Here is a 27,694-nt window from a genome sequence, read left to right on the forward strand (position 1 = left end):
TCGTTTACTCGGGATTTGAGTTCTCCAATTCAAAAAGTCGTATGTTACGTAATTAGGGAATTTCAAGGGGCCAGATTTCCAAAACTCTGATCTTTAATATCTAGAAAAGGAGAAATATTTCGAAAAGAATTGTAGGAGAATAGTTGCTCAAAATAATGTTCTTAAAAATATGGGACCTAAATAATTTTTGTTAGTGGACCTAGTAAGGATTTTAGGGGTCGGCTCCTAAAACACATTTGTTTAGATATCTTTAGAAAAGTCAACAGCTTCTGAACACTTGTTGAACAAAATGTGTTTATATTTACAAGACCTTTATTTGATATCAAGAAATAAGGGTTCGTCCCTCAAATAAGGGGCCAAGAGGGCTCTAAAGTCTTTTTATAATAAATCTTTACTGAAAAAAAAAATTGTAATTTATTATAGAACCAAAATGTTCATTGTAAACTTGTTTATCTATACGGTACCATACCAAAGTCATATGTTACGTAATTAGGGGTTTCCAGAGGCCAGATGTCCAAAACTCTGATCATTAAGGGTGTCGTTTACTCCATCTTCGCTAGCCAAGGGTTTATATTTATTATTGTTCATATAATTTTGAAATAATTAACATCAATGAGAACAAGAAAAACCCGTTTTCATTTTCAAATTTATAAATTTGAAAGGCACAAAATGACATGTTTATTAATTCTCTTGCTCTTTACGCAGTGAAATAGCCATTCAAAACCCTAAATTGTTCTTTCAGAGTTGAATTGGCAATTAGAGTAAAACGCTGAAGAGAAGAAATAAATATTCTTTAAACCATGTAATGGGTGAATAATTTATAACTAATAAAACCTTTGTTCAATTTTCTTGAAGAAAAGATTTATGCACACTTCTCTCTCTCTTTCTCTCTCTCTCTCTGTGTCTCTCTTCATGAAAAAATGACAATAACAAACTGTGAATCATCTCAAAAATCCATAAAACGAAATACAAGTGTAGAGCAACACGGACCTCCAAATAGATAGAGGTAGGATCTGGTGCCATGGAGGAGTGAGCATCCTATGCTGACCAGTCACACCCACCGTGTGCTCTTTGTCGTATTGGGGGAAATCAATCTCTCTCTCTCTCTCTCTCTCTCTCTCTCTCTCTCTCTCTCTCTCTCTCTCTCTCTTCCACCACACAAAATCTTCCTTGATGTAAAGATAGAATGTATTTTAAGGAGAACGGTCTAAATATATGAACACAAGAATGGATTTTCCATAAAAGACACTTGTCAAACACTTGTGACTTTCCCTGGTCGCTGGTTATTTCCCTGATATAAAGATTAACAATAGATCTACATTTGCATCAAAACTGTCAACACTCGATACCAAACCGTCCTAATCTAAATATATGAACACAAGAATGGATTTTCCATAAAAGACACTTGTCAAACACTTGTGACTTTCCCTGGTCGCTGGTTATTTCCCTGATATAAAGATTAACAATAGATCTACATTTGCATCAAAACTGTCAACACTCGATACCAAACCGTCCTAATCTCAAGATTTGAAGAGCGTTTCCTTAGTAGAAAGTGGTTCTATTCCGGAGTCGAATGGCGTGATACAAAATGCATCCGTTCCACAAGAAAAATGAAAGTGTTGGTACTATTTATGTGCCTTGATTTTGATCCCACTTGTATGACCACTTAGTAATGTCGCTTCATCAGCAACAACAGTTTAATACGTGTAGTCCACAAAGTCTGGTAGAGAATAATTGAAATAGTACACGACACAAAAAAAACGAAGCGCATTAAACAAATCAAAGTACCGAGAGTACTGAAAGACGGGGTCTTGAAAGTTTGAATTTGTAATTGTCCTGGATTTCCTCGAATATGCTTTCAAAATTTATGAGTTTGAATTATTTGTTACAATCTATATTAATTCGGGTTTTTTGTAATTGTCTGATACTTTGTCTAAATTTTACTCTATTCCGGCCTTCATAATTGTAGAAATTGACACAACGGTATATTATGTAAAATAAGACCCCAAGGAAAAATTTTAAAAATTACTACTAACGGGAAAATCAAACAACTATATCAAATTCGATAATTTTAATCATTAGATTTATCCAATTTTGTGATCTAAGGGAAAATCCACAAGTCGGACGGTATATCTGTAATAAAAGTTTTATGAAAACCCCGAAAACTCTAAAACTGCTGAATTAACAAACGAAGTGAATATTTGTATACCGATAACAAACACAGGCACTGGCGTTAAAAATATTATTTACAATAAGATTCCAAGAACTTTGACATTAAAAAGATTTGTCACGGTCGCCATTTTGATTTTTAAGACCGACTTATCTGACACGATTTTCTTCATTTGCGATTTATGCAGAATTAATAGGTAAAAATAAATCCGTTCGTCACTTACTTCTGTTTGCGTAAATTCGTGCATCACCTACACCAATTACGATAAAACCGTTCCTTTCATTAAAAATCATACTCCGAAAATCAGAGACATACATAACAGTGATTGTAAACTCCGCCATTAGCGTGTAAATGTTACGGGACCAACCTTACTTTGAGAACTACAAGTGCAACAGCAATCTTGTATAAGTCATAAAATTTGAACCTAATAGTAAACATGAACATGAACCTGTAAATATTTTAAGCATGTTTTATTTATGAAATATTTACAAAAACTCTTTATATAGTTTTTAAATTACTTTTTTAAAACTTAATGACTTTTCACAAAGTACTCATGTAATGGTAATGTAATGCATTACTTCAAGGAAATTAAGAAATGGTAATGGTAGTTTAATGCCCTAATTCATGAAGTAATGGTAATGTAATGCATTATTTTACAATGTAATTCACCCCAAGCCTGATTCCAACTAAGCCGGAAAACATGAACATTAACATTTAACTTGGTTCTTCAATCGATAAGATTTTATATATTATATGATGTATAAGTCTTCCAAAATGTATAATCTATTATACATTGTGCTTACAATGCATTGTTTAAGATTTAAATTCAGTTAAATCAACTAAAGAGCTAACGAACGAGAAGGCAAATTTAGACTTGTTTTTATTTTCTTTGTACAAATTTCTTCAGAGACGAACAGCAGTCATACCGCTTATAGACTGGAAGCCAATGAAACACCTATTTAATTTGTAAAACATCTGTGTATAACCCGTCCCGATTTTAACTCCGGCTTGCGCATGAAGTTTGGTAGTACTAAGGTGAAAGATTGTCCAAATAAATTTCACAACTTTTCAAAAATGGCACATTGCGTTTTGGAACTTTAATTTCGATTCCACCATCAACCTCTTGTATTGATTAATGAGCTCGTACACCAACTGAATCGTCAACGGCGCTGGGCTTTCAGTTACGTAACTTATTCCACATTTGAACCCGAGCAAGAATATTTTGATCAATAAAACTATTTGTTTATTTTCTAAATAGAATTTTGTTTATACACAGACGACTTAAAAGGATTTAATGCGTGTTTTTATAATACATATTAACTGAAATGCATGAAAACTGTCTGCACTATTTTCTTTCTAAAAATGAATTAACAAATATGAGTTGATCGCGCCGTCTTAATCATCTATGCAAATATATTTTTTCCTTTTGTGCAGACTCTAACATTCGTTCATGTAGAGACTGGAGCCAATGTTACAACACAAACAGATCAGACAGTGACAAGGAATGTTAATATTTCATCTAAACTCTCAAAATCCTAAAATTATACAAAGAAGATATAAATAAGATCATCAATGTACAAATGCCAAAGTAATGTAAGCAGCGCGTGCTGTAATACCAAATCATACAAAATACTTTAATATCATTTTTGAATGTACCAAGCACTAATGGAAGAGGAGGAGCATGGAATACTTAGGTTCATGTAGTTACCAAAATAAAGGATTTGGACTCCACTAGTAAATATGAACACTCCTTGACCCCCCTCTTTACGGGAATATGTCCTTAATCTGCGCCTCCTGTGTGATAACGGTTTATATATATATATATATATATATATATATATATATATATATATATATATATATATATATATATATATATATATATATATATAAACATTCACATATACATATAAAGCATTCACACAATAAAACAGAATAGTATCCTCCACTAACGCCATGAGATTTCATCATTCATCGGTCATTAACTCTTTTTCACATTCCACACCACGCAATTTGTGTACAACCTACTTATCCATTATATTATAATTCTACGGGGGAGGGGTCACACCATGCACTTTATTCATCTGCTAATAATTATCATTAATTAGCTACACATTTGGCCATGGAAGGAAACTTTTGCTTCACTTTAATGGCCTTATTATACTAATATTACATAAAACAACCCCCCCCCCCCAAAAAAAAAAAATGTTTAAATTATTTACAGCCTACGTACAATTGAAAAATCGAAGTACTGAAGTACTGACGGGAGTTGATTTTATCGATAATCATTTATTTAAAATCAACGATATGTGAATTTGCATGGCAAGTAGTATCAGTAATCGAAATATTTCTGAGAAATTGTATGGATCCAGGCTAGATTGAACTCTTGTCTTGTTCAACCAAACGCTCGGCTGTCTCCGTTTATTTCCGACAAGCAAGAGAGACTCTGTTTTGTCGGATATTAACGGAGACAGCCAAGCGTCTGGTTGAACGAGAGCGTAGGAATACATACGACGTTAAAAAATATCTAAACTGTTTGTACAATTTAAAATCTTATTATTTTCATGGTATTAATAAATAGGTTTTCGTGAAAAACCATGCTTCAGAATACATAGCATCGAATTTATCTATTATTTTCAAGAACTAAGTGTTGTCAGCGGTATTGATTTGTGCTTAGGTCCAAACACTGTTTCACTTTCGCTTTGCCCGAGTAAGTGCATAGGAGAGTTGATTAAAATCAACTACCAACCAGAATGCAAGACATTATCAAATGTCTCTCTTTGAAAAGTATCAATTGCACAAATTGCGTTTTTCAAGGTGGTATGCTGCAAAAAAATTTATAGATCGTTGGAGTATCATTTTTTAAAACATGATTTCGTTGTTCAAAGAAGGACCTTTATGATAAAGTAGTGGAGTTGTTGTGATATAATCCACTGAACTTGTCCTAGCAACTTCACAGGAGAGCCTCCAACGACTTGGCGAACAATTGGACCACAAACCTACATATAAACCTACCATAAGCTAAGGTCATCCGGGCAAGGTCAAGGTCACTGGTAGAAAAAAATGCAAAATTGGTGTTCAGTCCAAATATTTCGTTTGGAGAGACATTGGAAGTTCTTACTTCACACAAAGATTGCTAATGACCTTGGAGTGAGTCATGACCTTTATCCAATGCAAGGTCAGGGAATTGGCAGACAATAATGCAAAATTCGTGTTTGATTTTTAAAAAATGCGATGGTTGTTTTAGGTAATTTTGGGCAATGAATGTATAAATTAGATAAGAATTTTGTCATAAAAGGATAATTTATCAAAAAATAAAAAATAAAGTCCCGGGTGACCAAACACGATTTTGGCATTTTTTTCTGCCATTGACCTTGACCTTGCCTAAATGGCCTTAGCTTATGGTCAAGACACACCCATAGGTCATAGGCAATCTTTGTGTGTAGTTAGAACTTCCAATGTATCTCCATACGAAATATATGGACCGGACACGAATTTTGCAATTTTTTCTGCCAGTGACCTTGACCTTTCCCGAATGACCTTGAGTCGAGGTCATGACACACCTTTAGGTCATAGGTAATCTTTATGTGAAGTGAGAACTTCCAATGTCTCTCCATTAGAAAGATATGGACCGGGCACGAATTTTGCACAGACAGACGGACGGACGGACGGACAGACAAGGTGAGTCCTATATACCACCCCGTCCCCCCCCCCCCCCCCCCCCCCCCAAAAGAAAAACTTCGTTTGCGGGGGTATTAATATCATATTGGAGAAACCATAGTATGATATAGTATAGGAATTCAACTATTTCCAAGTCCATTGTTGCGCATCTTCGCTAGCAACTTTGCGCCCCATAAGCCCTTGGCGGATTTCATTACGAAAACTCGGTGACAAGCTCTGTTTTATGATTGGCTGCAGCTGCGAGTAGCAGATCCAATCGCAGTGCTGGTAAATATAAACACAAGTGTGATCTTTGGTCAAACATTCGGTGCTTTTAACAAGCTGAGACACAAGTTCTCGAATACAGTGCCTCCACAAGGATGGTCTAACAAGATCGCTTTAAAAACAAGAGGCCCATGGGGCCACATCGCTCACCTTAGCAGCAATGGGCGTTCAAAAGATGTTATGCCATATAGCCCTCTGTAGAATAACAAAAAAATAAATATTGTAAAGTATTCGAATTTTACACTTATTTTTGCATACACGTAATCTTTGACATTGTACCTTCATGAAATACTGTTTTTACACAGAATAAGAAAATCCTACGCCAGATATAGAACTAAATATTTGGTAGGGGTACACTGTTATATAACTTCTAATTCCCTGTATTTTCGCTCTGCCCCCTCCCTCACTTAATAAAGCGATCAAAATATATGAGAGCATTATATAGGTACATTTTCTTCCTCAACTACTTACTAGTTATTGTATCTTTTTTTAAAATATAATACTTATTGTATTTTATCAAAGATATCCTACATGTATATATGTATGGAAGAAAATTGCACCTCAATGCGCTCAATTTGTCAAATTAAAAATATTCAACAATTTATTTTGTCTTCTCCATTACAATAAAATGACTGTTGTTTACCTCGCGTAAACCTGTGACTTTTATAACTTTACTTACACTTGATTGATGAATACAATGGAAAGAAAAATGTTGTCAGGTAACATGTTTAAGACCTATAAAAATCAATGTTATCGTATTGACAGGCACATCACTCTAATCTACTGTGGCCCACCCATTATTTTCATTTTTACTCAAAAATAACAAATGGCTACAAACCAGGATAATTTTCCGCTGTAATATTTTCTTAGGAATAGCGATAATTCTTTTATCCCCGCAAAAGAAATGTGTCAGAACTATGGAAACTGTTTTAACGATGTCGTTTTTATTTACTCACATTTCACATTACTCATTGTATAGCTGCAGAACTGTAGCTCTCCGGGAAAAAAAATATTGACAGACCGGAGAGCTACAGGGCCACCCATTGAAAAAAATGTATATTTAATGCGAAGAAAAACGTGCGCTAGTTTTGGACTGATTTACCTTATTTATACGCAAATTCTGTAAAAACAATTAGTACCATTAAATTCTTCATGCAATTTACTACTGATATCGCCTCTTTATTTGCCTCAGACGTTCTCCGAAACACGCTACCGACCTCGGAAAATCAAGTATGTTGAGATCGAGATCGAGAGTCGCCATTTTTACATGTAAACAAAGTGCACCACATGAATTTACGGTACTGGTGATGGTGTTTAAAAGACTAGCCCAAAATTTTTGCAATTTATATTTTCCTTCTGAACAGGATTATTCATGCTAAATCACGTTGAATTTGCCTCAGTAGTTCTTGAGAAAAAGATTTTTTAAAATGCACCCCCCCCCCTTTTTTTTTCTCCGCTTTCAATGAAAATTTTTCTTTCATTTCTGCAATTTATATTCATCTTTCCATAAGAATGCTTTGAGCAAAGTTTGGTTGAATTTGGTTAAGTGGTTTTAGAGAAGAAATTTAAAATGTGAAAAGTTTACAGACGGACAGACACACAGACAGACAGACAGACGGACGACGGACAAAATGTGAACAGAATAGCTCAGCTCAGGTGAGCTAAAAACCTGAATGAACATAGTTATACAAACTTGTTAAGGCTCACGTTATAGTATGGGAAGTAAATATGGCGAATGTAGAAGTTGTCTATCTCGTTAGTACAGTGTATATACGTTCCTGCTAATGGACATTGCTTTTGAGGGTTCAATGAGCTGTGTTTTATTTAATTGAATAAAATGTGTTGGTCATGGTGGAAATGCGCGTGTGTGTCCGGGGGGGGGGGGGGGGGGGGGTCGCTACTACGCATGTTAATTGTCCCAACAGCAGAAACAAAAATATGTTATATTGCAAAGACGAAGACAAAGTTTAAAATCAATATACATTTGGATTTTATATTTGACAATTATCCAAATTTTAGAAAAAAGACTATAATCACTTGGTTCGATTTTTTGTGAATAGAACCCCCGGAATAATTCTTGAGTAAACAGATCCTTTATTAAAAGATTTTCATAATTATCTACAGAGGTTCGTCCGTTGTAACTAGAAGATTTCATAGTTATATCACTGCCCGATCTTCTACAGTATATATTTTGCGCATGTGCGATAATATATCAGTACGACACTGCATTGAAAACGTTCTTCAATCACCGTGGATTTTTTAAATATGTGTGCCTGTATTTCAGTCTTTCATTGGATGTTCCTTACAAGTGTGGCTGTCATATACTTTTATTTTTCAAAACGTTTCTTCAAAGTTTTCTTTATCTTATAAAAGTTTATAATTTCAAAATTCACTTTCATAAATTCAGGGTCGTTTTGTAGATTTGATGCTTAATTTGTTAACCACCCAGCCTCCTTAAGGACTGATCCAAAACAACATGGCGACCAAGTGCTTTGTTTATTTCATGTTGGCTTTAGCGGCTGGAAAAAGGGCGACAATTGAAGAAAGTGGAGATGCAGCATGAGTTTATTGTGTCTAGAGGAACTACTACATCTGGTCAACAGAAACAGTTTCCTACCAAAAGACTGGAAACACAGTCACAGATTGTATATAATGTACTCCACACGGCTGACATGTTATCACATAGATTTATGGCATGATCAGTCATTCAATATTGGCTGATTGTCATCAGAGATTCCACACAGCAACATGGCTTAAATTCTGTCTTTTTTTCAAATTGAAACTTATAAAGCTGAAGTGCTATTTTTGATTTCAAGAATAATGTGAAACAAAAATACTGTAAAATCGTCAATTTTGACTCTTATCAATTTCTCCTTGTCTATATATACTACGAGAATATACCAACTTTCCCCCTGAATAACCAATTCATGAATTGTTACATGTAAGCTTTTGCAACTTTCTGCTTTGCTAGCAGACATTTTCCCATTTGTTTTTACAATTGCTTCTAATAAATGTAACTTCAAAATGCCTTAAGTATTCCACATGAAAAAAAATCTGTTTTTTTGTTCTGAGAAGTCATTAACACTTGTGCATCATTAATACTTTGATAAAGTTTTCTGTGCCGTCAGAGCGGGGCAATTTATACAGTTGTATTATCACATAGACAGAAGCTGGGTTTGGAATGTGTCATGTTTCAACCACAATTTGGAAACAAGTGATGCTGGCAACTTCCATGCATACAATAGTGTGCCAAGGACTAAAAACTACCCCTATACACTGTGTGTATCCCGTCATCTGTGAAAATCAGCCCATACAGTTCTATAATGGTCCTTACAACACTGAATAATACATGGATATATACTATATGTGTGTATTAATGATTTTAAATGTTTTCTTGGCATTATTAGGCCAGGAAACTTCAACAAATAAGAATACTTCCCATTGACTTTACAATAACACATACGATACACATGTAACAAATAAACATAACAGTGAAATTTGCTTAGCACTCATACAGTAATTCTTACAAGGGTGTACAAAGGAACAGCCATCTACCATTCAATACATTGTGTGCTTAATTCCAAATAAATACAACTATCTAATAAACACACTGCCAATATATATCTTCTGAAGGTCCTCATAGTGTCTGTAAAATCATGATAAGCCTGCACATTTCAGAAAGAAACAACCTAAATGAATACATCTAAGAAGTCATCATGTCAGATAATCACCATAACAAAATCATGGCAACACAGTTACCATGCCAACAGAAAATAAACACAACCATTCTTTCAATCTCATTCACTTCCCTCATGATTATTTACAATCTAGATTTTCTAGAACAAATTTGAAATTCAACTTGTTGATAACAAGAAGATTTTATAAACATTGATTAAAACTGAGTGGTACCATTTCCAATAAGATAAAAGGTAGTGCTTCAGTCGCTTACTTCGCAATCACCACAGTTACTTAAGATTGCACCACTGAATGACTAGGCTTATAATTTCATGAGTGGAGTTTGTCATTCTACAACTGGTGGGGTCAAAGGTCAAGTGTTTTTATTCTTGACCTCTTATTGTCACTGTGATGTAATTGATATTGTTCTGTCCCTGTCAGATTCAATCAAATTTTGTAGTGTATTTTTTTTTCACATGCATAGATCAGATATGGATTGAATAGGAATGTTGAAGTTGATGGTTGCCATGGTGATGACACACATTCTTGATCCCTGCCTATTTCTGGTTCACAAACACTCATTTGACTACGACTCCCTGAAATCAGGAACAATCTGTTTAGAAAAGTCATTAAATGCAATACAAAGAAATATTTGTCAACAAAATAGGACATTATGTTCATTGTAACATCAAACATAACTGTCACTTGCACCAATATATTACAAGCACATACTTTGTTTCGGCAATATTTTTTCCCCAGGGACTTCTATTGAAGACTAAGAGACTCAAAGATCTATATATTTTCTTGTATTTACCTGAATTATGGTTACTAATGGAATCTCATAACGCTCCGAATGGATCCTGATTGGTTTGTGCGGGTGGGCGCGGCTGTGACATCATGTTTCCCATGGCAGGTTGCATGCCAAACACCATGGGTTGCTGCATACCCATAGCAGGTTGCATTCCTATTGGCTGCTGCATTCCCATGGCGGGCTGCATTCCCATTGGCCTCACTCCCATCATGCCTGGTTGCTGTACATAACATACATTTTTTGTAAAAAATTTCAAAGGTGATATATGTAGTTTTCAATTTGGGGAATACATAGGACCAACACATGTTCAAAAGAATTTTTTTTATATAGGTATAGGTATACCTAAATCCAGCAGATTTTCCAAAGGAACTTGTTTTTAATTTTAAAAAATGCCTAAGATCATAATATTTCCAAAAAGGGAAACAAAAGATTAACACATCTTTTAATTTGGAAAGGATAAACATAATAACATTTACAAAATATACAAGGATCTGAGATATATATAAAGTTGATTTTCTTTGAAATAATGATAGTTAAGAATTTATTATAACTCCTTTTGACAAATCCATGGTTACACAAAAGATTGAACCACAGTATGACTACTAACGTATGTTTTATGGTCAGTATTTAAAAGATGTCTAGCTTTATTGATACAAAGGTTTCAGCATTTATGTTAAGTATATATTCTGGTCAATATTTTTAAGTTGTCTGGCTTTACCGATACAAAGATGTCAGCATTTATATTCTTTACCTGCATCATTGGTTGAACATTGTATCCCATCACTGGTGCCATCATCTGCAAATAAATTTCAAAAGGAAAATGAACATGATGCTTACCTCCTTTCATGTAAAAAAGCTTACCAAATATTACGTAAGGAAACTGTTAAATAAGGCACATTTAGAAGACAGAATGTAATTATCAGCAAAAATGTTCGCATTGTTGCATAACTCCAGAGACATTTGAATGATTTCTATATCAGTTCTGGTCCTGGGGCCATAAAACTTAGACGAGCTCACTTTTGATCTCAGTCTCACTTTTCCACTATATGTTTCTTTTGTAAAAGTGAGACCTAGATCAAAAGTAAGCTCATCTAAGTTTTATGGCCCCGGGGCCTGTTTTATCCTCTTTGTCTTACACAACAACAAATTGACAGAAGCAACACAAAGTGTAACAGAACTGTGCAACTAAAGAACAAGTTTTATATGTACCCAACAACAGCAAGAAAAATAAAGAGTCAAATCTAGATATAAAAAAAAAACAACAACAACATATGACAAACTAAAAACTAATCCAACCCAAATTAAACTTAAACCTTCTCCATTGCCCTCTGGTCTGATAGAAATTAATTGAAAATTTATAGAACTGGACACAACTTGAATCTGCATGTAATTATGTAATTGAACAAGACTTAACACTTCATGTATTTGTACAAGACCTAATACTGCATGGAATTTGACAGGACTTAATAATTCATGTATTTGTACAAGACTTAATACATCATGTATTTGGACAAGACTTAATACTGCATGGAATTGGAAAAGACTTAATAATTCATGTATTTGGACAAGACTTAATACAACATGTATTTGGACAAGACTTAATACTTCATGTATTTGTACACGACTTAATACTGCATATATTTGTACAAGACTTAATACTGCATGTATTTGTACAAGACTTAATACATCATGTATTTGTACAAGACATAATATATCATGTATTTGTACAAGACTTCATACTGCATGGAATTGGACAAGACTTAATACATCATGTATTTGTACAAGACTTAATACAACATGTATTTGTACAAGACTTAATACTGCATGGAATTGGACAAGACTTAATACATCATGTATTTGTACAAAACATAATATGTAGGCTGTAGAAAAACTTGAAAAAAAAGTCTTGAAACTACTGTATATGGAATTGAACAAGAAAGACACCACACTGTAAAAAAGGACAAAATGTTGTACTCCGTGGAATTAGACAAGAATTAATACAAAGTGAAATTGTACAAGCCTTCATACAATATGAAATTTGACAAAGTGTGTAGTTCTAAATACTTTTGTGTTTGAGTTTATTCCTGTTCCATAAATAATTAATAGCTCGCTGTCCAAACCAACCTATTAAGCTTTGCTATTTTGAGTAAATCTGAAACATCATATAATCTTGATTTCTGTATTAGAAAGATAATGTTGTACAGTTTTTAATCAAGAATTTCCCCAATGTAGCATTTGCTAATCTCTAAGAAGAAAGATTTATTAACAACCCTCTTAAAGCTTATTGCAGTCAATAAATAATACCATGCATAAACCTCACTCATTCTTAGCATTTTTTAAAATTAATCTAAGAATTTAATCTAGATAGATTGTTCAATGTTGTAGTTGTATAGAAAAAAACTTGCAGCCCCTATAAAAAAAGGCAAAACTATTTTTTTCACTTGTCACCAACTAGCTCATCCTGAATTTACTGACTGTAGAAAAAGATTTGGGGTAACAGAATCCCTGCCCTTGCTATACCTATGTGACGGTGTTTTCAGGATTTTAGCATGAGTGCAGCACATCGTGACACCCCACACAACCCAGGTAAACTAACCATGGAACCAGCAGACCAGCGGGTAAGCAGAGGCGGTAGAAGGTGGGGATGTGGAGACAACATTGAACAAGACAACAGGGGGTCTATATTTACCGGAGGCTGCTGAGAGTTTATCATTGTAGACTGTGTTGTCATATTGGACTGACTATTTACCATGGGCTGTCCGTAGCTGGGTGAGGTCCAGGTGGAGGAAGAGATGTTGGGGGGTAGCCCCTGCTAGCTCTGACCACCCGTCTTCTTCTGTTCACCCTTCGGTTGCCAGTCATGTTGTTGTCTGAAAATAAACACAGCATACTTGGACTGTAACTGAAGAATGTTTCACTGATAAAAAATTGAATTGTAGACATAAACCCAATATGGCATAAAATAAACACAGCATACTTAGACTTATACCGGCTTCTCTTTCCGTGACAGAAATTGAACAATATTGAAAACGTATCCAAACATTTTTTTCGCTTTTGAATCTGATTTTTATTAAAGCTGTCATATACCATGTGTTTATTATATAAACCTTTGCCTGATTACTGATTTATGTATACTTAAAAAACCGTCTAGAGCACATATGACAATTTTTACAATCTCCATTCCTGGCGATGTGAAAGTTCTACCAGGTGTATAAAAATTGGCAAACAAAATTAACCAAATTTTCAGTTTAATTCATAGCATGCCTCTGATAGTTGAAAGTTTGACATACTTAGTTGACCTACTTTTGTGACCAGTAACCTCTGCAACATTGACTCACTTTTTGACCTGCGACGCTGACCCTTTGATGTTGAGGTTTCCAGCTAGCTGTGACAGACTGGAATCCAGATCTTTGTTGATGAGTTTTTCTTGTGTGGCGCTGTTCATCCCAACATTGGAGGTTGGTTTTAGGACCTCCCCAAAGGCATCAAATCCTGCAACAAAATAAGCAGACAATAAAAATGTTTGTACAACTTTCTATATTTTGAAAACCAGAGAATCATTATCTGTTTAAAGTAAGAGGACAAGTCAACTAAGTCACACAGCAAAAAAAAAAATATACCTGTCTCATACAAATAAGGCTGTTATGAAATTGTTTGTCTCTACAAAATGTGAGGTAATTTGGTTCATAAATGAACCTGTAATGTACTAGACATGATAATGAAATGAAGAAATGACTTGTTCGGAAGAAGCAAGCATTTTACTGAGTTTGAAGTATACTAAATATACTAAATACAATGTCAAATATTCAAGTACTTAGTAATATCAAGAAATATACAAGAAGATGTCATTTAAGCATCCATTTATATCAAGAAATTGATTTGAGACATAATAGGAAACGTGTTTAACAATAACAAGATGCAAGACATCATCTTAGTTATCTGAGAATGTGTGTAAGTCCTGATAATATATAACTATTCATAAAACTGAAATGTTTATGAAGCATGGCAATATATAAGTATCCATTCTCCTCAATGTACATGAAAATGAGGCATGATATTCAGTATCCATAATTACAGTATGAACTGTGTGGGGGCCATAGTTTACATTTTCATCAAATATCAAGAAATGCAAAAGGGTCCCCAAGCTACGTAATTGTCCGCTATCCAGACACACGTGAGGCAAGATTCCTTTGAAGTACATACTATCCAGAAAAGTGAATTGATATTCTAGCCATTTATAGCTAACACATGTGTAGCAAAATATCACATAATATATGTACATTATACAATGTGAATATCTATGAGATAATTATCTTGTATGTGAACTTAGAAAATCATAATAACTTAAAAAAATAAAAAGGTTCACTGAACACAACTCAATATTGATAATGTAATCAAACACAACTGTGTAACAGAAGAACAAAAACCAACTCTGGAGAACTGAGAAAGGAACGTAGTTCTACGACTGTCACCTGATTGGTCAGAAGAGATGAGGGCGGGACTTAGGCGGCCCGGTGCTGCAGAAAGTAAACAGTTCAGAGTTCTCAGTACAGAATAAATCACATTACACAATGTAGTTTGTCTTTGTTTATTTCTTATCTCAAATCAACCAATTACTTTACTATGCAGAGCACAAAGACTTGTAGAATGTATTGGTGGATACCTGACTCATTCATGGTTGGAGTTAAACTCCTCTGATGGAGAGCTTGCAAAGCAGAAAATGTTCAGTCTTCATATAGCAAGTAAATGTTTTCAAATTTTCAACACAAAACGTAAATGACACTAAATGTGTTTTAATTATTTTTTTGCAACATCAATATAGAATAATATATATTAATTCACTCGGATTAATAGAAGCAAAGTTAAGATGTTAGCTCCACTGCAGAACATCCCTATAGCCACACTGTGTACCAAAGAACACAAAACTGAAACTTGAACTAACCTGGACTAGTCGGCATGGGAGGTCCAGGAAAAGCTGAAAAATAGGTCTTATTGTTTACAGTTGAAGATATTATCTCACTAAAAAATGTACAGCTTTAAATGCTGTAAAATTGGTCTACTTGTTTACATTTGATATTATCTGCTGTAAAATAGGTCTACTTGTTTACAGTTGAAAATATTATCTGCTGTAAAATTGGTCTATTTGTTTACATTTGATATTATCTGCTGTAAAATAGGTCTACTTGTATCATTGTGTACAGCTATAAGTACATGCGATTAGAGATAATTTTATTTTAAAAGGCTGTATATCTGTATAAATCTGTATTCAGTCAGATATTGTACCATCCTTGGCGCTGACATTGCTCGGCCTGTACAATATCTGACAGAATGGGCAGTTTTTGGCCTACAATCATTACTTACATGAACCTTAGTGTTGTTTATAGCTGTGAATCTGTGTTTATATTGTATATCTAACTGTTCTGAATTTCTTTTTACAGAGGATTTTAGTGTTAACAGGTGTAAATCTGTGTATGCATTGTTTATCTAGCTGTTCTGTTTTTATTTATACAGGAGATCTTAATGCTTGGATGTCTATGTACAGGTTTATATAATTTAATACAGATATATATAAACATTTGTTTTCATTATATTTGGTTACAATACTTTAACTACAACTTTAACCACAGCTTCAGAACAAATCTTACAAAATTACTAACAGCTTTTCACAGAAACAAAACTACTGCAATGAAAACTACATATCTGTAAGACAAGAATAACGAATAATCGATATGCATCACATATTTTCTGCTTAATTCTAGATACCGGTATATATATTTGTAGAACAGAATCAGCCTATACAAACTTGTCTTTAAACAAATCAACAGATAGCTAGAAACTGAAAGACACTAATCTATCAATACCTTATATCAATAACACAAAGAATTCTAATTGCTAAATCAAAGTTCTGAGAAATTCTCTAAAGTTACAAAAAAATGAAACTCAAACTGAGACAAATAAACTGGACTTGAGAGAGTGCAGTAATAGACTGAGTTACGGAGTGATCTCACGACAACAAAGGATCCTAGACATTCACTCATCTACTTCTACCAGAGGACGGTCAATAAACCTGCAGTGTTTCCTCTCACGGAGCCCCTACCCTTGGGCAGACCAGGGGTGCCCTGGTCACTTATCAGGGAACCACCTGCTCCAAAGATGCTGGTTCCCGTTCCCCAAGAAGAAAGAGTGGCTAGGTTGGAGGTCTCCAATAGACCAGAGCCGTGGACATCAGAACTTGTCATAGCAGAGAGGGAGGACAGATCTGTGTCGACTTCGGCATCATCCACACTAAAGATACCACCCGAGGCGAGTCCACTGTAGGTAGTAACAGTGGGGGAACGAGTGGTTGTCATAGGCAGAATGGGATCTAGAGATTCTAAGGTAGGATCTAGAGATCCTGCAGCATCCTCATCATGTGACAGCAGGTCTGATAGCGTGAACAAACAAAACAATACAGTTATCTCCCTCCGATAAAAAAAAGACTTGTCCCACTTCATTTCTGCATTCGATCGTTAAGATGATAAATAAACCTGTATGCATGAAAAATGCTCTATGTGATATATGTGACACGTGAGGCCAAAAAGTGATACTGTGGAATCAATTAAATTCTTGGGGGCCAATTTTCGTTGATTGTTGGTTTTTTGCTTATTTGTGGGGATGTAATTTCGTGGATGTGTTAGTTTTCAGTTTTAGTAACGCTTTCAAAACTTGTTTTGTGGAGGACGTAAATTCGTGGGGGAGGGCTAACCACGAAAACCACGAAAATTCGGCCACCATGAATTCTAATGATTCCACAGTAGTTACATCATTAATTATAGAAGAAATTGTATGAAAAGATATTTATGTCTTCTGTAACATGCTGTTCCTGATGAAGTCTATGGTGAACAAAGCCTTTTTTCTTGATTTGGATATTACATATCTATCATAGAGGTAAGAAGTGATCAGTGAGGCAAGAGGTGGTAGTGACATCATTAACTTAAGAAAAATAGTTTTAAAAAAAACATTTACATTTTGTCACCTGTAAGATCCTTATGAAAGTTAATATATTGTAAACAGATACTTTATGATTTGTATATTACAATTAATTATTATTATCCTGATAATAAATTTTATACAGAGGGTAAGATTAAAGTGATCTTGTGTTTAAATCAATCTTAAAATATTATTGTAATTATGAATGAGCTTCATAGAAATTCAACTAGGGATTAATGTGAATACTTATGAAATACACAACATATGATTCACACAGTTTATTTCTAAGTTACAGTACCTGTTTTTTTTCTGTTGTGGATAGTTCTACACTCATTTTTAAGTGGCAGTACCTAGTTTTTCTATTGAGAATAGTTCTTAATATTTTAACAGAATCTGTTTTTTTTCTGTTGTCACAGTGTAATCTTCTACTTATTTCTACAACAATACCTGGGGGTTTTTCCTGCGAGTATAGATCTACTTATTTCTACAACTGTACCTGGTTTTTCCGAGGTCTGAGGAACTAAGAGACCTGTAGCATCGGTTAGTAGTCCTACAGCCAAAGAGAGAAGTACCACATGCAGTTAGTGCAGTCACTGTACAACAGTTATAGTATTAGACCAATCATTATGCCATTGCTATAATTTCATTTTATGTAAAAGTTGCACTTATGCTTAAGGAGACTGCGGGTGGTCAACAAACTAACTATCAGATCTGCCTTTAACTTTGTTTTAAGCTAGAAACTTATATTTTGTAAAGAAAAATTACATATAAATTAGCTTTAAAATTTCCATGTTTTCCTCTATCTATAAAACAGAACTCTTCTTCTTAGGAGATAAATAAAGTCTTATAATGACCATGACCATCTAGCCCTTTTAATTTTGGAGAATGAATTATGTAGATCCTATTATTATAATTCAGTTTCTTCTAATTGCATTGTTTATTACTTCTTTTATTGGAGAATCATTCCAACAGACTGCATAGCTTCACATTTAGTATAAATTTGCATATCTTCAGTAAACCATAGCACGTTACTCCAAATTTTTTCCTGACTTTTGTATGATGTAAATAGAGCTGCTAATTTTCAAGTTTAAATATCCCTATTTACTTCAGGGTAACATGTAACATATATCTTAGTATAAAAATCATGATATATCAAAACCAACAACCCTACTCCTGTTTTAATTGCCTATGTGTCTCTATTTTCTTTATATTTTCTTTTTCTGTTTTTAAGCAATTAGAGCAATGGCATACTAATTTGGATATTGGACATGCATGCAGTCAATCTTTGTTAAAACGTGAGCAAATGAACTGTAAAACAAAGAGAAAATTAGTTGAGATGATTAGTTAAAGCTGTAAAAAAACAGAGGAAGTGGGGGTCTGCTAAAATTACTTCTCTCAGCAACAGTTAGTCTGGACGCATGCATAAGGGTTATAGAAACTGTACAAGTCGAACAAAAGGCTTGCAAGACTTTCCAAAACTCCTATGGAAAGCAAGCCTGAGACTCAACAATTTAAACAGAAAAGTGATCTCATATGGCCTATAATTCTACCAATATATGGTAAAGGTGTAATCAAATCTAATAATTAGAAACCCCTTTCCTTCAAAATCTAAAAGCAGTAATGTATTAGTGAAAAAAGCACACAAAAATGTTAAGAAAATGTGTCATGTTGACAAGCCCGAGCATGCTCAAAAGTCTGTCCTACCAGCGGAGGTGTTGGATGACTGGTTGGGAAACACTTTCTCAAAGTCAACGTCGGATGTAAACATACTGCTCGATGCTGGGGAGGAACAATATTCAAAGTTTCAAAAAAAGTTTATCTTTACATGCCCACCCTAGTTTAAGAAATCTTAAAACAACAGAAAAAATATCCTGATTACATTTATGGGGGAATATTTAATTTTCATGCCGTTGGTCTCAAAGAACGAGGGTTGTCCCAAAAAAGCGTAGACAAGTGACGTTATTCAGTTAATTGAAGAACAGGAAAATGAAATTTGTGCCACAAACGGTTCAAGTAGTTTGTATTCAAATAATGTTTTAAAATCAAATATTGTTTGAGATTAAATTAGTGAAATGAAAGCATGCTATACCAGAAACTTGAGATGCGGCACAATGTCAAAAACAAAAAGTTAAAATCAACATAATATCAAAATGAAAATTGCAAGGAAAAGTACTTTTCGAATGAAAAAAATTCAAATAAAACATACATTAATATTTGATAATAATTCTTTTATTTACTTAAAAAATATTTTGGCTAAAAAAGAACTTCTGAATATTTTATAATGCGTTTTGTGACAAGTTGTAGAGTTTACTCGTAATAAAATGGCGACATCAGTGTTTAAGGTGGCGCAGCAGTAACCGATAAAATTTTGTAAAGACCTTGAAACAAATCCTAAGTGGCTTTGGAAGTAAATGAAATTAACAATATTGAAAATATTCGGACAAAATTGATAACAATAAGTGGTAAAAAGAAACCTCGACTGATATCAATGGATGTCAAAATGCTGAACGTTACATTTCGGTAAGATGGACATTAGACAACAAGTAATACAGGGCAGGTTTGGAGTCGTCCGATCGTTTATACTTATGAAATATTTAAAAAAACAAAACTAGAAATATATGTTGAATGTGCACTCAGATGATCAAAGAAAGTTTTTTTTCTAAGACATTTTTGGAAATAAAACCTAAATTTTATCGTAATCGATTTTTAGGGTTTAGCAACAACATAAAGACTGGAAATTTTCGATGTCGCACATTGTGCCGCCTGAATAATTATTCATTTGCTAAAGAAATGAATAAAATACAGATTTGATTTTTTCAGTATTATTGCCCAAAGGGTAATTGAAGAAACCATAGAAGTCTAATGAAATTGCAGTGAACAGATTTTACGTTATTTGTCCTGTCTACGTTTTTTTTTATACAACCCTAGTACAAGGGTTGAAAGGCTCATATCATGTTATTTACAAGGAGAACTTAGAGCAGGATAAACATGAGGGGGAGGGGGGTAATTACACACAGAACTGGTTAACATAAATATCAATAAATTCAATAAACAACTTTCCAAACAACAAAAACAAGTTTTGGGGTTTTATCCTCCATGTCTTGTGACCTTACCGGGAACGCTGGTAGCTGGGGCGCTATTCCACTGAGCGAACGAGTTGGGCTGACTCATCGCTTGTGTGGCATTCTGCATCGCCATGACGTTTTGAACGTTCTGTACAAAGGGGTTTCCTGAAAAACTAAGAAGGTCGTCGCTAGCCTTCTGGGGTGCTGCCGACTTTGTGGGTGACGCGAAAAAAACGCTCGTCCCATTTGGTGTTTGCGTTGCGAACGGATTTGTTGCTGAGGGGTTAGGCTGAGGTGACTGCCCGAGTTCTTTCATTCTCTGCTCCTGTCCAAGAAAGGAGAATCAGTAAGTACATGTATAAAGTGAAAGCAGTGAACAGTCTCTATTTATCAATTCAGACAAGACTTTAGGAAAATGTGGCACCATTTTATCAAACAAAACTAGACCAAGTAAAATTGAGTCGTTAGTAGCAAGGTGACAAGATCATCAACAAAAGCATGCACAGTTAACTAAAGAGTCAGCTACCACCTAATTCACACCCAGTCTGTTTCTTGGATTTCATCCTCAGAAATGCTGTATTAACATAATCTAGTCCAGAGATAAGTAGAATAAGAAGACATTTTTTTTTTTTTTTTTTTTTTTTTTTTTTTACAAGGAACATTAACGTATATTATACTATATAATTAATTCATCTTATCAATTATAGTTCATCTGGTAATTACTACTCATTTCAAACATAACTCCATGACTAAATCTAGACACATTACAATACAACACATAACGAGTAATGTTAAAAAGCATGTTAACTTATAAAGTGTTACAAAAAGTTCACAAAGAAACTGACACAAGTCACATTCAAGCTCTATATTAATGGACCAATCAAAAATGGTGCTCTGAAGAAATAGACCAATCTAAATGGAGAACAAGCAAAACCTAAACCAATCAGAGTCAAGCTTTAAAACAGTTGTGTAACCAATCAGAGACAAGGTTTAACACAGTTGTATGCATATACCCACCTGTCAGTGCTAAATTCTACCACCTGCACTACACACAGCATTACAAACAGATCTATTCACGAACTCTATAGGTTTCTCTAGGCTCTAAAAGCTTATTTATCTACTGTCTATCGGTTACGGTTACAACTAGTCTGAACATGTTTGTTTAAAAAGTACAGCAATAATAAGGTTGAAATCGCATTTATTGGAAAGCAAGAAAAATCTAAAATTATGTCCTTGCTCATGTTTTCTTTTTTTGAGTTTGCTTGTTTTTTAATGCTGCAAGAGATGGTAATTGCTTTAGAAATTAGAAATGGTAAAGGGAGCTTATCCAAACAAATAAAAGCCATTAGCTAGTTAAGATCCAGATGTTTGAAAGTTTTTTGGGTTTTTTTTTTTTTTTTTTTTGGGGGGGGGGGGGGTGGGTTGTAATTTTCAGTTTAAGGTGGAATAATACACCTGGAAATAGTCGCTCAAATTAACAGAAAATGAGTTGATTATGAAAAATATAATGATAAATAAACTGTACATGTCAAATAAGCCAAAAAATTGCAGTTTTTGGATAAAAATGAATATCTAAAAAATTCAATTCAGTAAATAACAACAAAAGCCCCTGCAGGATTTAAACTCAGGATGTACGGATCACAACCCTGACACTTTATCGACTCGGCTATGAAGAAAGTTACATGTTGACGTCAATTAATCCTTTTAAAAAAACGAAATGTCGTTTCGATAAGAGGTCAGCCATTTTGTGATGATGTGTTATTCCACCTTAAATAAATTTAACAAACTAGTAAATGTTTGTTTGTTACATTTCTTCAAACTGAAATTTATTAAAAGAGCACTAACATAGTGATCATTGTGATATGTTTTAAATAATCAAGGACGTATATACTAACGCGTTAAGCAACTACAGAATGTCTCACCAAAATCATGCAGAACGTGATTTCATAAGTCAACTCTAACTTCTTATATCTATATTGTTATCTAATATATCGATATTAAACCTTCAAAAACTATCTTAAAATTATCCTAGAATTGTTATTTGTACTTTATATCCCTGATCGGATCATACTTACGATGGAGTTTTTAGAACCCACAGACCCGTTGTTGCCCCATTTTTGAGATTAGATAAAAATTGGCGTTTGTTTTCTTTCTAACTAAATTAATACAGAATATGATTAAAAACTCCAAAAGCAATCCCCATTAACAACAGGAAAAAAAAAAATAAAAAAATAATATAATTTTATGGGACTCAACTGAGTCTTAAGAACTTGTCAAGGCTTGCGGGATTGTTGGGAAGTAAACATGGCATATGTAGAAGTTGCCTATCTCATTATTGAAAACATACAAAAATGAGCAAGAAAAGAATTCACGTCCTGCAGGTTTCTGACTCCTGATGTCACATTTTGTATGTTAGGCCTCTAAAAAAAATTGCGTGTTTAGGGTAACACTCGTCTGATGAAAAAATTAGGTTAGGTAGGTAGCGATTTTTTTTTTTATTTTATCATATTTTTTTTCTGCATGAATTCTAAGAATCTTTGTTTGTGTCATATTTAAAAATAGATTTTTTAATATAAATAATATAAAATTTACAATCGGATAAAAACAGACATCTAAAAATGGTAGGATTGGGGCATTTTTGTAGGTTTGGTGGGGTTACCCTAAACACACAACTTTTTTTGGGCCTTATTTCAATCTGCTGAAGCCTGCATTGATACCTTGACCAATGTGATCAGATGCTGAGATGACCCCCCAGTAATCCCCATGTCCTACACAGGAAGTAGTTACCTGATTTGGAGAGTCAGCAGTGCTCTTGCCAAGCTGTTCCTTCTGAAGGAGTGGATAAGAAAGAGAAGAGTCAGACATCAGCATAACAACATGCAAACTACAGCAATCAGTCAGGGTCAATGCTGATCAATCAAATGCAACAAGGGTCGTCACTATCCAATCAATGCAACAAGGGTCGACACTGTCCAATCAAATGCAATCAAAGGCCTGCCAGTAACCAATCAATCCAACAGATGGCACAATGTGCAGAGCAGTCAGTTTGATTGGTCAACTGAGTCAACCATTCCTAGCTGCTTTAGGATGAAGTTATACATGTAGCCAATACAATTCACGAGAAATCCAAAGCAGGCCCTGCAAATCGTACAAGCTTATTCAATATGTCGAAATTTGAAAAATTTTCTTCTTGTGTGTGTGACTAAGCCTGCTTCAGATTTCTTTTGCTAGCTGAAAGCATTTATGTCCAAACATTATTATCTCATTTGATCAACAATTTAAAAAAATACATGCATAAAAATATCTCATTTAATACACATACATATTTTTTTCTATAAATATTTCTAGTTTGTTCTTATAAATGAACAATACTCAATAACAAAATTGTGTCTCAAACCACAATTAGAAAAAATGTGCTGGTTAATACACAGATTGTACTGATCATTAAAAAAGTAATTTAAAAAGTAAAGAGTGAACGGTGTATTAATTAAAGATTTCGTTAATCAGTAAACCTTAACACAAGTTGTATTAAAAACAAGAAAAAATTTGTGTGACAGTGAAAAAAAAAAGGTGAAGATAATGAACAAGGCACATTCACAAAATCTGGCCACTAGCAAACCATCAAGCAACATATGGAGAGGAATTGACGACAGAGTTCTCTACCTTTAACTGCTGAAGGCGAGCATTTTCCTCGTCTAAAATCCGCTGTCGCTCTTCCTCCGACACATTGCTTGTGGGTGTGTTACTAGAAATGGTGTTAATGGCCGCAGCAAACCCCACGGGTCTAACAAAAAACATCCACATGTTCAATTGATACTTTCCTATTACAGAAAAAACATAGAAATCATAATGTTCTTCAGATAAACAATGAAGGTATGGAAATGGGTCAGAGATGGATGCTAAACCCGCGGGGGTTTTTAACCCCTATGTCTTTGAGTGATCACTGTTGCACACACTCCAAACAAACTGTGTTACTACAGGAAAAAAAAACAATCAAAGGGAGATAACAGTTAAATTATATAGCGGTCATGTGGATTACTTTATATAATAGAAGAAGCTCTTTGATATGATGTATTAGCACATATAAAATATTTAGAATTTCATTCATAACAACTAATTTTTTTTCCCATTCATATGCTTCTGAAAGTCAAAATGTATACCGGTAACTAACTGCATATAAGGCTTGTATAGTGAAAATCAAAAGATTTTTTTTTTTTGTATTTTCAAGAAAAATTTACAAACTTTACTACATGTTACAAGGCTTAAATTCATTCACATGTAGTTTATAAAGAAATGTCTAGATATTGATCAATCTCATCTATTACTATAACTATACAATAATTATAATGATTTATAAATCAGTGATAAGAGGCAGTACTTTACAGGAGTGAAATCAGCAGAGGTCATTAATAGAAAACCAAGACCATACAGTCAGAGTGAGAGAGATCAGGGAGGAGTTACTCCCCTTACACACCCACTCCGGTCTCCAGACACAATATACTTACGCAGGTATATACAAACTGTAACAAACAATAATAAAACCACCCATCTGAATGCAGCTCCGTTTGCCCTCTCCTCTTTTTCTGAATCATTATTTTGCTAATGATTTGCTAATTTGCATATGATTTAATCTAAAATATTCAATAATTTAAAATTGTTTTTTTTTTCTTTTCAGCAGCATCTCATTCACACTCAAAACTACCTTGTACAGAAAAGCTGTAACATAATTATGGTCGTTCTCATGATTTCATTGATCTTTTATTCATTCATTTATAATCAAACTTTAACCTTTAAAGGATTTAATGTTGAAAATGAGTTCCATATTTTCATACAAAGAAAACTTACAACATATTTCAAATATAAACCTTGAAGAAAACCATGAACTCATTAAAATCATTCAACAAAAACCATGGAAACTACAGCCAGTGTGCCAGTCACTGATTTTTATAGGAAATACTACTAAGATGGATGACTGATAAAATAAAAAAAATCTCTTTTTTTCATCCAGGGGTATGTCATATCCATATGTTTCTATAATACTTACTTTGAGCCACTGACAGGAGTTGTCACCCCTTTCTTCCCTTCCAGGGACTGGTAATGCTGTTCTAAGGCATCAAGGAGACTAGATGGGGCCTGCAAAAAATGGGGAACAAATCCAAAAAATATACATAAAACAGAACAGTACAGATACTGTCTAATTTTAGGCAATTACTTAATACAGCGAATTCACAGTTTCGTAGCAAACTACGAGAATATAAAATTGCGAACACCAAACTTTTATTTCAATTTCACAGTCACAACTGTCTCAAAAAAAAGTGAGATCTTAAAATCTGTGAGAAGTGTTTTTCTCAATTTTACACAGATATTATTTTCTCGTGTTTAACTAGGAATCTGTATTCTAAAGAAGAATATATGAATGCCAAGTATCCTTAAGTTACATATCAACGAGAGACCATCAGTAGCACATTTTACATCATGTTGGTTCACAAGTAATCATTATCACAACCATTACTGATCTATTATATATATTTTTATGAAATATTTACCATAGCTTAAGAGATTTATAGAGAAATATTGTTGGTTTACAAGCTAAACTTTATGCCATATGTCATGATCAAAATGCCATTTAGTCTAAGCCATGATAAAGAAGAGGAGAAAATATATATTCAAGAATTTCAAGTATTGGTCATTTAATTCAGCATTAATTTAAACGATGGAGAAGAAGGACATTTTAGCATTCAGGTTGGTTCTCCTTTTTGTTGTAAGGATATTTTTGGTGAATTCCGTTATTTAAAGAAAAACATTTTTCATATAATAAATTGAAGCTTTACACTTTGGCCAATTTCCCATTTAATTTAAGCAAAATAATTTTGAAATCAAGCTTAGAGGTAATGCTGGAGATTTAATTTTAGCTTTATCTTTAATCTGCCAAAAAGCAAACATATCTAGCACACCAAATTTAGCAAATAATTGGTATAAAATGAGGAAGGGTTAAATAGTCATCTAGGATGCTTATCTAAAATTAGATAAATGTCAATGGGATAGGTACAGATTTAAAAAACTTCATAGTTGTAGAATACCTGAAAATAAACATACCCTGCACCAATACCTTTTTCTAGCATTAATCTAAGGGTATCCAAAATATTAAAAGCTCAGGCTCAATTATCTATTACTTAAAAGATCAAGTAAATAGTTCTTTATTTCAGGATTGAGAATGTGCTGCAGTGAAAGAAAAACACTATTATCATGTCAAAGATCATTCCTACTGAATAGAATTGTTGGTACCATTTTCTCCACTAAAAGATTAAATACCAGCCATCTTCATGTGATCACTGTCATTAATAAGACATAAAACTGATGATTAAAGCTTCAGATATCCTTACTTGTAATATAAGTAACAGTACAACTGTTTTTTTTTATGAAAAGTGCATGTATCTTCCTATCTTCAATTGTAATGGAATTATTCATAATCATTGAATCTATGAACAGAGTTTTGGTTTACTTTTTTCAGTGGTTACAATATACAGTCAAAACTGCTAAAGCGGCCACTCCTATTAAGCAGTCACCTTTCGTATGCGGTCATTTTATTTCCTCCCGATGAACAATTCTATATAATTGCCCTCTAAAGAGCGGTCACCTGTCTAACGCGGTCAGCGGTCATCGTATTTTGATCCGAAACTGTACAGTCGACTTGCATTAGGCGGCCATTTTGGCCGGTCACATGATTTACACCCGGGGATTTTAAACATGGCTCCCGAAGTCGGGTGATAAACGTTTTACCACGTATTGTCTTTTTTCAATAATTCTAAAAAATACAAACATTGCATGTACAATGCATTGTTATGTATTTGTACTTATTTGTTAATATAATAAATAGACCTACTATAAAAAAAACCATCTAATCGATTACTTTATCTATCATTTTGATACATTATTGTTTTATTGTGATAATTATTTTAATAAGATATTAGATGTTGGCAAATTCACAAGTCTCTATTCAAAGGTCACCTCTGTTAAGAGGTCACTTTGGGTGCCTCCCGCAGGCGACTGCTTAATACA

At 33.9% G+C, this 27,694-nt stretch overlaps 2 protein-coding genes across 3 annotated transcripts in view; both read right to left on the reverse strand.

Moving 5' to 3' along the window:
- Window positions 1-8,662: 8,662 nt before the first annotated feature.
- The window catches only part of LOC128182921 (phosphatidylinositol-binding clathrin assembly protein-like), a 29,313-nt gene continuing 10,281 nt past the window's right edge, over window positions 8,663-27,694 (reverse strand). The window contains exons 9-23 of one of the 2 annotated variants that reach the window (XM_052851699.1): window positions 25,680-25,768; window positions 25,141-25,155; window positions 24,299-24,419; window positions 23,423-23,464; window positions 20,684-20,960; window positions 19,275-19,349; window positions 18,067-18,120; window positions 15,544-15,576; window positions 15,265-15,306; window positions 15,074-15,118; window positions 13,940-14,093; window positions 13,291-13,471; window positions 11,353-11,397; window positions 10,605-10,821; window positions 8,663-10,386 (exon numbers count right to left, since the gene is read on the reverse strand). In XM_052851699.1, the coding sequence (XP_052707659.1) occupies window positions 13,414-13,471; window positions 13,940-14,093; window positions 15,074-15,118; window positions 15,265-15,306; window positions 15,544-15,576; window positions 18,067-18,120; window positions 19,275-19,349; window positions 20,684-20,960; window positions 23,423-23,464; window positions 24,299-24,419; window positions 25,141-25,155; window positions 25,680-25,768 (1,005 nt within the window). In that variant the 3' untranslated portion in view covers window positions 8,663-10,386; window positions 10,605-10,821; window positions 11,353-11,397; window positions 13,291-13,413. The remainder of the gene's footprint in view (window positions 10,387-10,604; window positions 10,822-11,352; window positions 11,398-13,290; window positions 13,472-13,939; window positions 14,094-15,073; window positions 15,119-15,264; window positions 15,307-15,543; window positions 15,577-18,066; window positions 18,121-19,274; window positions 19,350-20,683; window positions 20,961-23,422; window positions 23,465-24,298; window positions 24,420-25,140; window positions 25,156-25,679; window positions 25,769-27,694) is intronic. The other variant, XM_052851700.1, reaches the window with a different exon arrangement.
- Window positions 15,584-17,448, reverse strand: LOC128182922 (uncharacterized). Its single transcript, XM_052851702.1, has one exon. The coding sequence runs from the start codon at window positions 17,093-17,095 to the stop codon at window positions 16,646-16,648; it is 450 nt and encodes a 149-aa protein (XP_052707662.1). The 5' UTR covers window positions 17,096-17,448; the 3' UTR covers window positions 15,584-16,645.

Source organism: Crassostrea angulata, chromosome 5 (genome assembly GCF_025612915.1).
Source record: "Crassostrea angulata isolate pt1a10 chromosome 5, ASM2561291v2, whole genome shotgun sequence".
Classification (NCBI taxonomy): domain Eukaryota; kingdom Metazoa; phylum Mollusca; class Bivalvia; order Ostreida; family Ostreidae; genus Magallana; species Magallana angulata.

Coding starts and splice junctions, on each gene's coding strand:
- LOC128182922 (XM_052851702.1), bottom strand. CDS start 17,095: ATGAAGTGGGACAAGTCTTTTTTTTATCGGAGGGAGATAACTGTATTG.